The 16,674-nt window shown below is 42.0% G+C and overlaps 1 protein-coding gene across 2 annotated transcripts; it reads left to right on the forward strand.

Moving 5' to 3' along the window:
- Positions 1 to 15,511, forward strand: TICAM2 (TIR domain containing adaptor molecule 2). 2 transcript variants are annotated; one of them, XM_060008997.1, is made up of 2 exons: positions 1 to 53; positions 13,059 to 15,511. In XM_060008997.1, the coding sequence occupies exon 2, from the start codon at positions 13,114 to 13,116 to the stop codon at positions 13,819 to 13,821; it is 708 nt and encodes a 235-aa protein (XP_059864980.1). In that variant the 5' UTR covers positions 1 to 53; positions 13,059 to 13,113; the 3' UTR covers positions 13,822 to 15,511. The 2 variants fall into 2 exon arrangements, with proteins under 2 accessions (XP_059864980.1, XP_059864982.1); XM_060008999.1 differs by lacking the exon at positions 1 to 53 and adding an exon at positions 2,487 to 2,984.
- Positions 15,512 to 16,674: the final 1,163 nt, after the last annotated feature.

Here is a 16,674-nt window from a genome sequence, read left to right on the forward strand (position 1 = left end):
GCGGGCGCGGAGGACGGAGCTACGGCGGAGCTGCCGCGTCGCCCGCCTCCCCGGCAAGTAGCGGGCGTCCGGGCGGGTGGGCTGGGGGCCGGGCAGGCGTGGGGGTGGGCGAGCCGGCCGTCCTTCCAGCAGAGTTGCCTCGCTCTGAAGGGAGCACACCCGCCAACTCTCTGCCTGTCTTTTAAGTTTCATTTTGACTAGGAAACCTCTCTTTTAAAGAAACCTCAGAACCCTAAGCAAAGAGCCCAGCGTCTCAGAGGGCTTAAAGGTTCTGTGGGAGCCTCCTCCAGGCACACTTGAGCCAGTGCAGAAAGTTTTGGTTTTGGTTTGCTGATTTGGGATCTTGTCCCAAAGCTAATTTGGCTAAAAATAATTTGGGCTGGCAGCTGTGAGTTCGTTTTCAGAATTTTGTTAGTTAGAACCTCTCCAGTTTTTCATGGCAGTAAACTTTGGTTTTAAAAGTCTTTAAAAATAATCTTAAATAGTGCGTTGGTTATAAATAGAGATAAGCAACTCCATTTTATATCTCACTGAAATCAGAAAGTAGATGGTCATATATAGAATAATGCCTTACATTCTCCTGAAACAAAGTAAATGTTGCTCAGAGTTCCAGCTGTATGTTTGGATGTCTTGCACCTCATCTGTTGAATCACTGGCTCCCTGTGGTATTTTTAAATTTATCCGTTTAACAAGTACCTGCTGATAAATAACTCGCGTTTAAATAATCCCCACTAGACCAAACGTCTCCTTCTAGGTCCCACCCATTTCTTTGCTCCCTTTTACTTAAAAAGACAAAAGAAAGAAAAAAGAAAGAGAATGAGAAAAAGCTCTTTGAAAGACTTGCCTCTAAGCTTTTATTTCTCCTCCTCCTGTTTCCTCCTCCACACTCTCACCTCAGGCTTTTTGTCTCCATCACCCCTATGTCACTTGTGAAATCCAGTGTCTGTGTACATTTCCACTTCCTGTGACACAGTTGTTCGCTCCCTCCTCCTTGATATTTTTTCTGCATTTGGCTTCCAGGTCACCGCCACCTTCTTCTGCATTTCCTTTCACCTCACTGGTCACTCTTTCTGTGTCTCCAGGCTTTTCCTTCTTTTCTCAACCACTGTTAGACTGCCACAGTGCTTGGTTCTTGGCCATATTCTCTTTTGAGCCATAACTTTCTCCCAAGGCAATTTCTATCCCAAGCCATATTTCATGACTATAAATAACATCTATAAGCTGATGACTTCCAAATTTTTCTTTCTAGTTTTACTTCTGTCCTGAGCTCTAGACGCATGTGTTTATTTGCTCAACATCTCCACTAGGAAGTCTGATCAGCATTTAAATGTAGTATGTCCAAACAAAATTACTGATACACACCCACCCAGTCCTCTTCTGTTTGCCCCTCACTTACCTTCCTTATCACAGGAAATGTTACTGCCATTCAGTGAGGCTGAAACTCTAGGGATCATCATCGACTCCTCTTTTCAGCTCTGACCGCACATCCAAGCATCCAGCAAACTCTGTTGACTCTACCTTGAAAACATAGCTCAATTTCGACCACGTATTATGTGCCCTCTCTAACACAAACCACAATTCTCTTTTACTGGACGACTGTGAAGACTCTGATTTGGTCTTCCAGCTTCTACCCTTGCTTCTCTATAGTGTTTCTCCAAACAGCAGTGGTTTTTTAAAAATATCTAATCAGAACTTTCACGTCCCTTCAAAACCTGGTGGCTTCTTATCAGAATCATAAAAACCAAATTCTTACCATGGCTCAAAGCCCTGTGTCATCTCACCCCTGACTGTTTCCTTGGTCTTATCTTCTGCTTCCCACCTGCCTCCCCCTGCCCCGCCCCCGGCCCCAACCTCTCAGCTGGAGTGGCTCTGATCTTGCTCCTGTTATCCTTGCCTGCAGCAGGCCTCTGCTAGGCCATCGCAGGCTGTACACCTTCACTTTCCTCACTCCCCTGTTCACATACTGTCTCAGGGGTTACTGCCTTAGTCCTGGTAACATCTTCTTGTCACTGATCCTCTGGGTTGGTGGCTGTTAGATACTGAGCGCTGTTCTCTAATATTCCACGAAGCTTATGGTACTGTTAAATCCTTATTGGTTGCTAGGACTCTCTAATATTGAAAGTGCACAAGCAGCTTTCTCTTGAGTCTCACTTTGATAAAATGTGCAAGTTTGCCCTTACCGTCTGTGTTTTTATAAAATGTTGTTCCTGGTTTGGAGAAGGTTTGCCCTTTAAGGCTAGTTCTCATTCTTAAATATAGAAAATGAAAGGAAAATACTCTGTTTACTGGAAGGAATATGCAATATTTTTTTTCAGTTCCTTTGCTTCAGTGGGAAGCAGTAGTCTCTGATTCAGAGCGTTGTTGAGTGGTACCAGAAACAGGTAGTTTTAATGGGAAGAAGAAAAATGAAGGCACTTGTTCAGAGAATATTATACACGTCTTTAAGTTGTGTAGTGACTGAGCCAGTGTCAGAATAACAAGATTCATAGCAAGATTCAGTTCTCTTTTTAAAATATGTGGGAATGGAAATGAAAAACAATATTTTCATCTTCACGGAAAGCTGTTGGGGAATAAAAGACCGTTTAATTTACATAATGTTTGTCATTTTAATCCCAAGGAACTAGTTCTGTGATGTTACCAGTAGAATAGGTACTATTAGGGTGGCCAAAAAGTTTACAGAAAAACCTGAATGAACTTTTTGGCCAACCCAATACCTTTCTCTCTTTTAAAAGAACAGAAAAACATTTTTTTTTCTCATTTCAGATTTGGGATTTCAGATGCTTGAATAAACATATACAATAGAAGATTAAATAAAATTTTAAAATAAAGGGATTTGGAATATGGAACAAAGAATAGGAGGGTTAAAGGAAAGCCATGAGGAAAATCATGATCAGATCTCCTGCCCCAAGCTTCTGTATGTTGATTAGACAGCACTCATCGACCTGGACCTTCCTAGCAGCTGAGAAAAGAGACAGGCTCCACAGGTGAAAAAGACGGTGCCCAGGGGAAGACCAGTTTGTGTATTTTTGTTTTTCTACCTGATAGAAGCAATTTTTAAAAAATTAATTAAACATTTACTTGCTCAAGGACCTGTTTTAGGTACTGTGGAGATGAATATTCTGCCTTGCAGTATGTGTAATTAAGTAAGATATTGGAGGACCCCTGTTGGGTTTAGAGTTAGCAAATCCAGACTATTGGAAAATTTTCATGTAGATTAAAAAAAAAAACAAAAACAGGAGATCAAACAGTTAAACCTGGAGGTGAGCTCAACCCATCCAAAATGTGCAGGTATGACACATAAGGTATATACTATTTGAGGCATTAAGTGAATGTGACCTCTATTTAAAAACACAAAATCTAGAGAATAACGTATTTACTAAAAAATCTTCTTTTTTCCAGATTACATTATCATCGTAGAAAAAGGGTGTATAGATATAGATACATGTACATTCACACATCTACCATACACAGCTAACCAATGTTAACTTTTTGGTATACTTCATTCCAATCTATTTTCTCTATAGTTTGTTTTTACAGTTTTGCAGTATATTTTATTTTATAGTCTGTTTTTTCCACTTATTGTTATGGAAGCATTTTCTCATGTCGTTAAAATAATTCGTAACATTCGTAAACATTTTGATGATTTAATAGGGTTCAACCATATGAATAATATGACATAGTTTATGTTGCCATTCCCTACTTTTTGAACATTTTGATTGTGTACCTCCAATAGAATGTTGGCTAGCCTATGATACTATGTACAAGTTCTCTAATAAGAAAATATAGTCATGTAACTCATACTTCAGAATTGCAATAAAATGTTTCCATAGATCCTGTGACAGGAGAAAGCTGAGCAAGTTTGAGAAACAAAAAAAGACACACATGTAGGGAACTGGGGGAGCAGAGGGAAGAAAAGCACGAGATAAACTTGGAGCTGAAGGAGCCCGATCATGCAGGGCATCCTTGCCATATTAAGAAATTTTGATTCTAAGAGCAGTAGGAACCCATTGCAGGGGTGTAAATGGTAGTAATTTGATCAGTTGTATGTACTTAAAAAGATCGTTGTGGCTGCTGAGTGGAGAATGGATTAGACTGACCAAGAGTGGCTGTAGGAGACCGATTAGGAAGGAGCAGTGTAGTAGATTAGGGGAGAGATGTTGATCTAGAGTGAAAATGCAGTGGGGAGGGAAGCGGAACATTTTGAGATGTGTCTTACAGGTTGGCTTGCTGACAGCTTGGAAGTGAAAGTGTAGGAGTGGAAGGGGAAAGTGTCAGTGATGCCTGAGGTTTCTGGCTGTTGTAACTGGGCAGATGATGGCGCCATTTTCCATGGTGGAGAAGTCTGGGAAAATGAGTTGGAAGCTACCTCCCAGGCCAGCAAGGAAGACAAGTTAAAAGTGCTGTACGACACATATTATAAGAAATATGAGCAAGATATTATGGGCAGCCGGAGGAGGAGTACTTAACCTGGAGATCAGAGGAAAAGCATTCTGCCAAATATGACCCTTGAGCTGTATCTTGAAATGAATGTACCATATTTATATTCACACAGTTTTTAAAAATGTAACATAATTGCTCATTAAAAAATCCATACATTTGGATAGGCTGGTCCCTATTCCGATTGAGTCAATAATTTATATGCTAGGGATGATAAAGAGCTATCTGTTCAGCTATCTCTCAACTTGAAAAGCTGTGTTAGGTCTCATATTTGGAATTGTCTAATTTCATTCATTCATTCAGAAGGTATTGTTGAATGCTGGCTATGTGCAAGACTCTGGAGATACAGTGACAAGCAAGACAGATTTGGTGTTAATTCTGATAGAGTTTACAGTCTAATGGGAAAGATGAGAAACTAAGCAGATACTCAAACATGTAATTAATTGTAGTGTGACTAGAGCCATGAAGGCAAGATATAGGGTTTTAGACTCCTACAGATCCTTAACATTTCTAATGCAGGCTTTGGTACCTAAAATGAAAAACACAGGCACTGGCTTAGTTAGACTGTAAGTGTCAATGGGTAGTATTTGATAATTAATCCTTTCCTTTATACTGGGCCTTTGCTATCCTTATGGATTCTGTGCAAGTCCCAAAAGAAGAAAATCAATAAATGACAGCTGACTCTCAATAATGTTATTTCAATAAAGAACAGGTGGATTCAAATTCTACCCATCCTATTCCTGAAGATATTGATCACCCTAGTTGGGATTTTATTTTAATAAAATATTTCCAGTGTGAAGAAGTCTGAAAGAAAAGTCTACGTGTTCCTTGTCTGGCTGGCTCAGGTCTGTTCTGTTGGATCCTGACAATAAATACCACGGGCGATACAGGCCACACGGCTCCTGTTGGAATTCTTCAACTCTGCCTCTGTAGCATGACATTTGCCATAGGCAATACAGAAATGAATAGGCATGGCTGTCTTCCAGTAAAACTTTACTTATAAAAACAGGTGGCACACCATGTTTTGCTGCTGACCTGCTGTAGTTCCCTGGCCTGGATTTGGATGTTGTATCAATCATAGTTTTGTTGCAGAGAACAGAGTCTACTATAGCTAGTTGAAGCAGGAAAGTGTGCATTAGAGGATATTACAAAATGTACAGTATCACTGGGTAAGTTGAAGAGCTAGAGTCCAGGTTGAGTTTCTAGGAATACCTCAGACCACCACCTACCGTACGGGTGTAGTGGCGCTGGAGCTTTCTTAAAATTTATTTATTTATTTATTTATTTTTGGCTGCGTTGGGTCTTCGTTGCTGTGCGCGGGCTTTCTCTAGTTGCGGCAAGTGGGGGCTACTCTTTGTCACGGTGCGCGGGCTTCTCATTGCGGTGGCTTCTCCTGTTGTGGAGCACGGGCTCTAGGCACACGGGCTTCAGTAGTTGCGGCATGGGGACTCAGTAGTTGTGGTGCGTGGGCTCTAGAATGCAGGCTCAGTTGCTCCGCGGCATGTGGGATCTTCCCGGGACCAGGGCTTGAACCCGTGCCCCCTGCATTGGCAGGCGGATTCTTAACCACTGCGCCACCAGGGAAGTCCGGAGCTGGAGCTTTTGCCACAACCATGAAACCTCCCGCCCGATCAGCAAGCTGCCAGCTCTGAATCACACCAACTCTGCTAGAGCCTTAACCAGCAAAGTCACTGCCTCATGCTCTGCCTCCCTTCATATTTAACTCACACTAGTAAGTACATCTGATTGGCAGAACTTAAATTACATCCAGAACCCTAGCTTCAAGGAAGTCTAGGAAATAGAGCTTTTAGTACTTGTGGCACAGGAAGTACAGGGAGGTTCACTAAAAGGAAGTTGGAATAAGTTTTGCGTGAGCAAATCTGCAGGATCTGTTACAGAACGCCCCTTTGGCTACTTAATATTCATACCTTCCCTTCTTTCCATACCTAAACCTCCAGCAAGAAATGTGCTCTCTTACAATATAATGCAGCCATCCCTGATTTTAAAAAAAGCAAAGAGCACTCACCTTCTCCCAAGAAGCTAAAACCCAAAGTTCTGTAGGTCACCACATCATCTGCAGTATTCATCACAGACATTACCCCGGGACCTAGCACCCTCAGGAGTTAGGTGGCCTCTCTCCTCTCCCAGGGAAAGGGGGAGTAGGAGAGAGAGCTGCCCAGTGACCAAGAGGAGAACAGCTCAGCTCTAAGAAGCTCCCATCCATACTTTTCATCCTTTCTCTCTACTAGCCAGTTCCCTCCGTTTCCAAGCATTCTGAGTTTCTCCTCTCTTCGTGCAATCCTCTCCCCACCCTATGTTCGTTTGTAGCTGTTGGCTTCTTTCCTTCTTAGCTAAGCTTTCCCCTCCCCCGCCCCCTCATCCTCTAGACTCTTGTGCATACTGGTTACTCCCACCATCCCCTGTAACTGCTCCGGTGAACCTCAAGGGGCTCAATGCCTTGGACGCCGACCGCTGCTCGAGGTACTCTCCTGCCTTGGCTTCCGGATTCTGTGCCTGATTTTCCTGCTGCTCGGGTGCCACTCCTCCCTCTCCTTTATGGGTCCCCCTCCTCCAGGTGCCCCTCAGGCATTGATTCTGTCTTCAGCTCTCTTCTTTCTCTTTTCTTTCTACTTGTTTTCAGTTATTCACAGATTTGAGCTAGTGTCAAGGTTTTATCTCCCATCAAGATGCTCTCCTCAGCCTGGGACCTACATGTGTAAGTACCTATTGGACAGCTCCTCTTCCAGGTCACAGGCACCCTAAGCTCCCTGTGTCCCAAACTGGATTAACTGGTCAGCTACATCCAGCCCCCACACCCTGCTTGTGTCAGCAAACGACTCAGCGAATGTAACAAGGCATAGACTTGGGAAGCATACTTGATCCTTCTTTCTTTGTCACCCTCCCAACCCCTGGCACCTCCTACATATCTTCATCTCCACCATACCTTCCTCAGTTCAGGGCTCTGCTTTCTCATCTAGGTTACTGTGACAGCCTCTCAACTGATTGTTCTCCCCATCCAGGGCCTTACAGTCCTTAAGCCTAGTCTCCTTACTCTTGTCTAAAACAAGTCAGATCGTGTCACTCCCCTGCTTAATACCCACCAGGGGCTCTCTGTCTGCCAACACGATCAGGTTCAAAGTCCTGAACCAAGTAAACTAGGTTCCTTACTCACTCTAATCCTTTTTATCCTTATCTCTCACCACTATCCTCTCCCCTCACACCCCTGCATATTTGGACTTGAGCCATCTAAACACCTGGTGCAAAATGATCCTAATACACTGTGCCCTCTGGTGCTTCAGTGTTTTTTTTTTTTTGCAAGTGCCGCTCCCGCTGCCTGGAAACCGTCCGCCTCTCGGCCTTACTGATGCAGTGCTCCCCACTGCGTGTCCATCCTGAGTGCTCTGGTAGCACCTGTTATTTGAAGGAAGCAGCAGTGCAATGAGTCCTAATCATCTGCTTACCCTGGGTCCACATCCCGAAAACCCAGCAGGTCTTGGTGCAGAGTACGTTTTCGACAACCCTTATTAATAATGACAAAACCTATTTATTAATTGAATTAAGGGAAGAAACTATTAATTTTGTATGTATTTCCCACAAGATGGTGCTATTCAGATAGGAAAGACAACTGAAAAGTTCTCCAGGGCTAAAGGATCCAAGTACTAGATGCCTAAATGTTCGTTAAATGTGTGAAATTTCAGAGGCAGTGATTTAAACACATAAGCTTTTTCTGTGGTAAATGCATGGACAGGTTGAAAATGGTTTATGCATATGTATTTTATTATCAAATTATTACTGATCATTGTTTTACTTAACTGCTTTTTGGGAGCCTCTCTTCCCAAGTGGTCAAAATTTTTTTTAAATGGAAACAGTAACTCTTAATTCTAGGGCAACAAACTTTTAAGGAGGGCTGTATTTGGGTTTTTCAGAGATACAGGACCAGTAGGTTTTATAGAGAGAGAGGGAGGGAGGGTGGGAGATTCATTTTAAGGAATTGGCTCATGTGACTGGCGGGGCTGGCAGGTCCCAAATCTGCAGGGCTAGAAACAGACAGGAGGTGACTGCAGTCTTGAGTCTGAAGGCTGGAAACTCAGGTGGAGTTTCTATGTTGCCATCCCAAGGCAGAATTCCTTCTTCTTTGAGGAACCTCAGTATTGCTCTGGCCTTCACTTATTGAGTAAGTTCCACCCACACTATGGAGGGTAATCTTTACTCAACGTCTACTGCTTTATTTATTTAAAAAAATAGAAATATAGTTGATTAATACAATATTATATTAGTTTCAGGTATACAGCAGAGTGATTCATTATTTTTACAGTTAAAGTCTACTGCTTTAAGTGTCAGTCTCACCTAAAAAATACCTTCAGAGCGACATCTGGACTGGTGTTTGGCCAAACAACTAGACACCATAGCCTAGCCCGGCTGACACATACAGTTGACTCTCACAAAGGTCTTGGTGAGGAAAGTAAACTTTGTATGAAAGAGAAATTCACACTGAAGTTTCAGTTTTTAGTTTGGGACAGGGGAGAGAGGGCTGATGGCTGTAACCACCCTGAGGAACCTCCTGGGAAATTTCTGCATGGAGAGGGGCTGTCCTGGGATAGGACCCAACTGGTGCTGCCCTCACTCTCCTCCAGCCACAGAAGTCTTCTGCTGGGAGCAAGAGTACACACAGACACTAATCGGCATTGGGTGGGGCTGAGGAAGAATAATAACCTTGTGGACATGGTAATCTCACCTCAGTAGCCTCCATCCTGTATCATTTATACTGCAAAATGAGATTGAGGTTTGGGGCAGTCCTAAGGAAGGGGTTTTGCTTCCTCTTTTACTGAGAACAATGAAACAGTCAAAGGGAACTTCTGCAGGTGTCCTCTGCCACACCGACTCACCCCCCTGTAGGCACACAGCTTAGTTCTGCCTTCTCTTATTGCTACTAAAGTGAAACCGTAAAGTTTTCTTTAGCTTCTTTGTTATGTATTTAATAACAATATTAACTGCTGACATTTATGGAGCACTCTTCTAAGCCATTTGATCTTTGTAAAAACCTTAAAGGTAGGTATTATAATTATCACCATTTTACACATGATGAAATCAAACGCAGAGATACACGTACAGTAATTTGTACAAAGTCTTGCAGTTTTTTTTATAGTAGGGCTGGGATTTACATTCAGGCAGTCTGATTCCAGAGCACGTAGTCTTAATGAGAATGGAATTTTTTATTTGTCTCTTGCATGCTCTGATTCTTCTTCTTTCTTATTTCCTGTAACATATGTGCGCACTTGCCCAGTGTGCATATATGCCGTGCTGTTCTTTTCATCTTACTCCTATTGAATGTGGGGGGATTCCTTTGGCACCTTTGTTTGCCTAGATATAGAGTGAATACATTCTGGACTCTTTCCTTCTTATCCTGGACCTGTTGATCTTCCCTTCAGAACTTCAGTTTAAGGGCTCCATTCTGATGGGTTGTATCTTTCCACATTTCTGTTGCCCTGAAGGGATGTGATTAGGTCAGTTGGGCTGTGGTCAATAGTAATTGGTAGTTTTGGTCTTAGATCTTTTCTGGGGCAAGGGATGGAGGTGGAGGTGTCATTCTGTCAAGTGAAAAGCAAAACCAAACCGGAAAAGGTTCAATCTTACAGAGAGCGATTTGGCCAAATCTATCACTATGACAAATGCATTTGTCCTTTGATACAGAAATCCTGTTTAGGGCAATTATTCTGCAGATGACCGTGCACATAATGACCTTTGTACAAAGTTATTCATTGCCGCATTGTTCATGATAGTAGTAGACTGGAAACAAATCACATACTGAAGAACGGCACAGTTATGGTACATTCACATGCTACGAGATTATGTAAATAAGAGGAGGTTCTCCGTGTGCTGATATGGTAGGCTCTGAAGTTATATTACTAAGGGAAAAAGCCATCTACTGTCTATCTGTCTATCTACTTACCTACCTACTGCTGTTTGGCAGTGTATGTGTATATATACATTAATACTTTTTTTAAAAAAAGGAAAGAAAAAATATATGTATTCATGAGGAAATATTGGAAGGATATAGGAAAAACTAATAAAAGCGGTCACCAGTAAGAGGCCATGGGGGCAACAGGATGGATGGGAAAGACAAGGATGGGAGTGGGACTTTTCAATATAAATATTTTCAAAGTTTACCCTTCTAAAAAAGTAAATAAAAAAATGTACACACACACACACACACACACACACACGTTTTTATTCCTGTGAACAGTGATCCTGTGTGCCTCTCCCTTGCAGCCACCTTCACTCTCCTCCCGCTTAGATGAGGGGAAGGAGCTGAAATCTCAGTGTTTTAACCCTGATGCTAACTGTCCCTGTTGGAGGAGGAGGACATTGAAGAGGCTTTGCAGGATTCTCTGTGCCAGCCTTCTCCCCTCCCCTATTTCTTTCTGCGTTCCCTGCCTTCCTTCTGTTCTCTTTGTTGATGGAGTTAATTAGCTCAGGGTGAGCACAGTCAGGTTCTCCACGCTTCCTTCCAGCCTTGAGAACCCCTGTGAAGAATCTGGACCACTTCCCCATCTCTGACTCATGTGGTGGTGGGAAAGGTAGATCTCCAGCGCAGAACTTCCCGCATCTTTTCCCCTTGGCTAACTCCTTACTCTCCTCTCCAAATTAGAAGGTTATGGTGAAGTTTTCAGGCATTGTCACTAATTTTCTTCTCGCTGGTCTGCTTCGGGTGGGGGGTGGAGGTGGGCAGGAGTGCTTGGGAGTTGGAACAGCACATTGTAGATTTCTGGAGTATTTTGCTGTTTTTTGCTGACCAGTGTTTAAGAAAAATGAGACGTAAAATTGTAATTTTTATTCCTAATGTAATTCTTTGGTTGTTTTTTTTTATTTATCTCAAAAGATTCTGTGTTCTGCCTCAACACACCATTTTACCTTAGAAGTTTTCAACACTTTTTAGTGAAAATCTTTTATATTACTTCACATGCACTCATCTGCAGCAACTAGTGATTAAGATAATGAAGTTAAGTTGGTTTAACAAACCTATCTCAACGAATAAGTGAAGATCATTTTAATTGATGCTTTCATAGATTTCTCTGGATAGTTTTTTTTTTTAAATTCAGGGGAACCTTCTTTCGCAATTCTGCATGGTAAAACTTTTTTCATGATACAATAAAAAAGTCAGCAGTTAATCCTAACCAGTGAAGAGAGTCTGAGTTCATTTAGGTTTATTAATTGGGATATCAATAGCATTGGAGGGTTGTCATGCCTTAGACTACCACTTGGTGGCTGGCACAGTATACTGTGGATCAGAACCTGAAGTACAGACAGAATAAATGACAGGCAATAGCCAGCAATTCCTTCACTATTCAGAGGCAGTAGCAAACCCTTTCACTCCATATATACATTAGAAAAAAATTCTGTGTTTTTCCTTGTTTTTTCTTCCCATAACAGTTTTTCACCATTTTTGCTGAATGGTTTCTTCTAAACCTGAAATATTTTGGTATATGTAGCTATATATATGTAGGTCATAATGAATAAAATTCTGATTTCTTCTTGAATTCTGGTCTTTGCCAACGAACAATAAATAAAAATGCTTTAGAATATAGCCTATGGGCCCATAGTTTGAAAACATGGAATTTATAATTATCTATTCTAAATTTTCTGTCTTTTGATAAAAAAGAACCCCCCTTGAAACTGCCTGTTTGGGGGTTATATTAACAACACTGCCAACATTATCTGAAGATTTATTTAAATTAGATTTACATGGAGTACCTTTCTTTCACAGCTGATCTAATTCTTACACTCTGAATTTAGGATCTTTAAAATAAAAGAACAAATATAGACTACAGTGATTATTTGTTAATTTCACTGGTGAAAATCACAAGGCTTTGTTTCCAGATTTCACTTCCAAACCAAGATGTTAATTTCTCCCTAGGTGAATAAATGTTTTCTTAAGTATTCCCAAGATTAGCTGGAAAATATATTCCTTACTTTTCACAATCCTTATTACAGTTTCTGCAGGAGCCCCACTACAACATGGCCTGATCCTAGACAAACAAAAAGGCTCTGAACCCATGAATTCTGGGCAACAAGTCATTTGACATTTCAGATCTTCTCTTTGTTCTGAGTCAGTAGAGCTGCCTGCTAGCCACCTTTAGGATATTTGTATTCTGTTTTGTATTTGTGTTTGATACAAAAACAAATTTTGTGTTTAATGTTGGAATATTTGGTTTCTTTAGGTTTTCCTGTTTCTAGCTTACACAGTAATTTGGTTATGGAGAAGTTGGATTTAAACTCCATATGGGTAGAGTTGATATGGTACCTTTTCTCTAAAATACCAAAGTAATTTATTTTAATTTGGAGGTTTATAGTGTGGTTATAATACGATTTAAAATTTCCAAATGTCTCCTGTTATATTAAACTGGACCCTCTGTTTAACTTACCTTTGACTACCTGTGGTAGCCCTTGTGAAGCTCAAAAAAGACCAGTGATTTCATTTCCCAATGATCTGTTTGGCAATTCTTTCTTAGAGAACTTTATATTATAATCTTTTTGAGGTTTTCGGGGTCAATGAAATTTTCCATTTTTAATGTTTTGATTAAGTTTACGGTATTCTTCTGCTTTGTTATTTCTCCTTTTAGAATGAAATGAAATGCTGAGAAATAAAGCTTTCCTATTCTGATTTGGATCTTTATAATGGGTATCGGAAAGTCTAAAACGGATCCCTGCCCTCTTTCTCTCACTTGGGGTAAAAGCCACAGTGTGGACACGAGTCAAAGACAGCACAAGTCAGATTCCAAGAAATCTGAAGAAACGTCCCTGAGTGACGCTGCTGCTCATAGCAATACAGCAGAGATGCCAACAGGGGAGCAGGAGGGAGCCAAGGGAGTGGAGGAGATGCCAGAAGAGGAAGCAGAAGAAGAGGTGTTCCTCAAATTTGTGATACTGCATGCTGAAGAAGACACAGACGAAGCCCTCCGAGTCCAGAATCTTCTGGAAAATGACTTCGGCATCAAACCTGGAATAATCTTTGCTGAGATGCCATGTGGCAGGCAGCATTTACAGAATTTGGATGATGCTGTCAATGGGTCTGCCTGGACAATCTTATTATTGACCAAAAACTTTTTAAGAGATACCTGGTGTAAGTTCCAATTCTATACGTCCCTCATGAACTCTGTTAACAGGCAGCACAAGTACAACTCCGTCATCCCCATGCGGCCTCTGAACAACCCCCTGCCCCGAGAAAGGACTCCCTTTGCTCTGCGAACCATCAACGCCCTGGAGGAAGAAAGTCGTGGCTTTCCTACACAAGTGGAAAGGATTTTTCAGGATTCTGTATATAGGATACAGCGGGCTATATGGAAAGAGACCAGAAATACGGTACAAAGGCAATTTATTGCTTGAGACGGAACACACAACACACAACAGGCTCTTGTTTTGTAAAACAAATGATTTATCTCCACTTGAGAAAGCAAATTTCTAGGAAGAGTTTAGATGAAAGAGAACCTTACTCTTACAGAAACTTATGGAGCCCAAGAAAGATAAATTTCTGCAGGACAGTCTATAGAATTGTGGTACTTTTCAATGTTTCCATAAACTTGAAATTGTCAGAGTTTCAAGAACTGTTTCCAAAAAAAAAAAAGAACTGTTTCCTCTCAGTTTTCCTAGTTCATGATTACAACAAAGGATATTTTAAATTCATATTCCTCGTATTGAACTTGATCAAAACCTTATATGATAGACATTTAAAAAATACAATAACACTGATTTTGTTCTCAAAGGAACCGCAGAAAAAAATGGCCTCGAGAGATCCGAGCGCCCTCACTTTCGAGGCACCTCTCATGAATGTTGCAATAAAGTGTTCCCGGTGTTGTCACCCAGAAATAGGGATAGCCAGACTAGAACATTTAGAATGTTGAGTGCTGATAAATATGAAACCCAAAATAGATGTGAGAATGGTAGGGCTCTTTAAAAGAATCCAATCAGGGGCTGCCCTGGTGGCGCAGTGGTTGAGAGTCCACCTGCCGGTGCAGGGGATGCGGGTTCGTGCCCCGGTCCAGGAGGATCCCAGCTGCCGTGGAGCGGCTGGGCCCGTGAGCCATGGCCGCTGAGCCTGCGCGTCCGGAGCCTGTGCTCCGCAACAGTGAGAAGCCCGCGTACGGGGGGCGGGGGGGGGGGGGGAGAATCCAATCAAATGTGTTTCCTTTCTGTTGGAATTTGCATATTTGGAGGCAGTTCCCACCACTGATTAGTGGCCCATTTGATGGTATTGTGGTCAGGGACTTCGTGCCTGGTGTTGACATGACTCCTGGAGCTGGAAGCTCTCCATTGTTGGTCATTGTGTGTGACCAGGAGCTTCTGAAAGGTGTATGTATCCTAGGCCAGATGTTCTCCTTTAAAATCAATAACCTCTCCTATGGCAGCTGTTAAAAATTCCTGTCTCACACAATGCCCTATCAAGGAAATATTTCTCAGCTAGGTGATCACGGAGCCTGACACTGTGTGTGTGTGTGTGTGTGTGTGTGTGTGTGTGTTGTAGATCACTTTCAGACTTGGGATAGAAGTGGGCGATGCGTTTTCTGGCGTCCTCTTCTAGTGCCCCACACTCATAGCAAACCAGAGGCTCCAAGAGGACCGGGTCCTGTCTTTCACAGCCCTTCTGCGCCAGCTGAGATTGAGGGAGAACCACCAGGTACAGACCAGGGACAAGGCGGCGTGTGAATCAGGTCATGTTGTAATGAGAAAAGCACCAGATGGGAATCAGGAGACCTGGTTGTTCTAGTCCAATCTCTTTCACTGAGGATGAATGGGACCGCAGGCAAGCTATTTACCCTCCTTTATCTGTGAAAAGAAAGGATTGGATTGATGAATCTGTAAAGGCCTTTGTCCTCTCCCAGAATGTGAATAACTAGGAACCAGAAAAGGGAACAAGCAAAAAAAAGGTAGAATTTTATAACGTGATTTTATAATAGTTGCAGGAGGCTTCATATATATGCTCACGATGAAAGGATATTGTATATGTTTACAGTGTAATTGATTTCTAATGCTTCCCATTACATTTTAATAGTCACAGAAAAATATTACAATACGTGCTTACTCAGTTTTTTTTTTTTTTTTTTTTGTGGTACGCGGGCCTCTCACTGTTGTGTTCTCTCCCGATGCGAAGCACAGGCTCCGGACGCGCAGGCTCAGCGGCCATGGCTCACGGGCCCAGGCGCTCCGCGGCATGTGGGATCTTTCCTGACCGGGGCATGAACCCGCGTCCCCTGCATCGACAGGCGGACTGTCAACCTCTGCGCCACCAGGGAAGCCCCTCAGATTTTTTTTTTTAATTTTTAAATTTTTTTCTAGGGACCCTTGAGCAAAAACATTCTGCCCTATTTTTCTTTCTCTTTATTCCCACTTCTCCATATCCCCTACTAACAGTAGGGTCTGCTCACAGCTTTCTACAGTCTGCCTCTTCATAGTCATGAATCAACACGTTTCATAATCCTGCAAATAAGTCAAACCTCCCCCACTACTAGTACTTATCAAAGATGAGATTCTTCTCTGTGTGGTGACTCAAAGTTCCCTTCTATCATATTAGCATACTACTCACTTTTTCTTTCAGTTCTAATGATAAGCATTCTTTTTTTTTTTTGCCACACTGCTTCCTGTATCTCCAATTTCATATACAAATAAAACATTAACCACCCACCCTGCCTGCCTGCCAAGGTTGGCACATTTAATGCTGGATGGTATTTTTTAAATAAGTGTTTTTTACCTTTGACTAAGCTTGATTATTTCCAAGTCCAGTGAAGACTGTGGAGAAGTGTTTTGAAAAGAGGCATCAATCTGTACTCCTCCACAGAGCACCAGGCACAATGTCTCACTTGATTTGAAGTTACATATATATATTTTTATGATGAATAAAGATGTTAAGTACTGAATAACTGTCTATGCTGAAATTAAACGTTGTAATAAGAGATTATCAAAATAGCTAAACTGAGGATGAGAAGAGGTAAAGGTGTGACGCTAGTCGTGTGAGTGTGTGTATACGCGTGTACACGTGTATAGATTCAGACTTAGAGGGAAATTCTGTAAAATTTTGCCACATGCTGGAGAGCATCCATTTTGGTTGTCTGTGGGTCTCATTGCCCACCCTGGAGCTTCACAGAAGAACCTGAGTTATGGGCTTCCCTGGTGGTGCAGTGGTTGAGAGTCCCTCTGCCGATGCAGGGGACACGGGTTCGTGCCCCGGTCCGGGAGGATCCCACA

The sequence above is a fragment of the Delphinus delphis genome, chromosome 3 (genome assembly GCF_949987515.2).
Source record: "Delphinus delphis chromosome 3, mDelDel1.2, whole genome shotgun sequence".
NCBI lineage: Eukaryota > Metazoa > Chordata > Mammalia > Artiodactyla > Delphinidae > Delphinus > Delphinus delphis.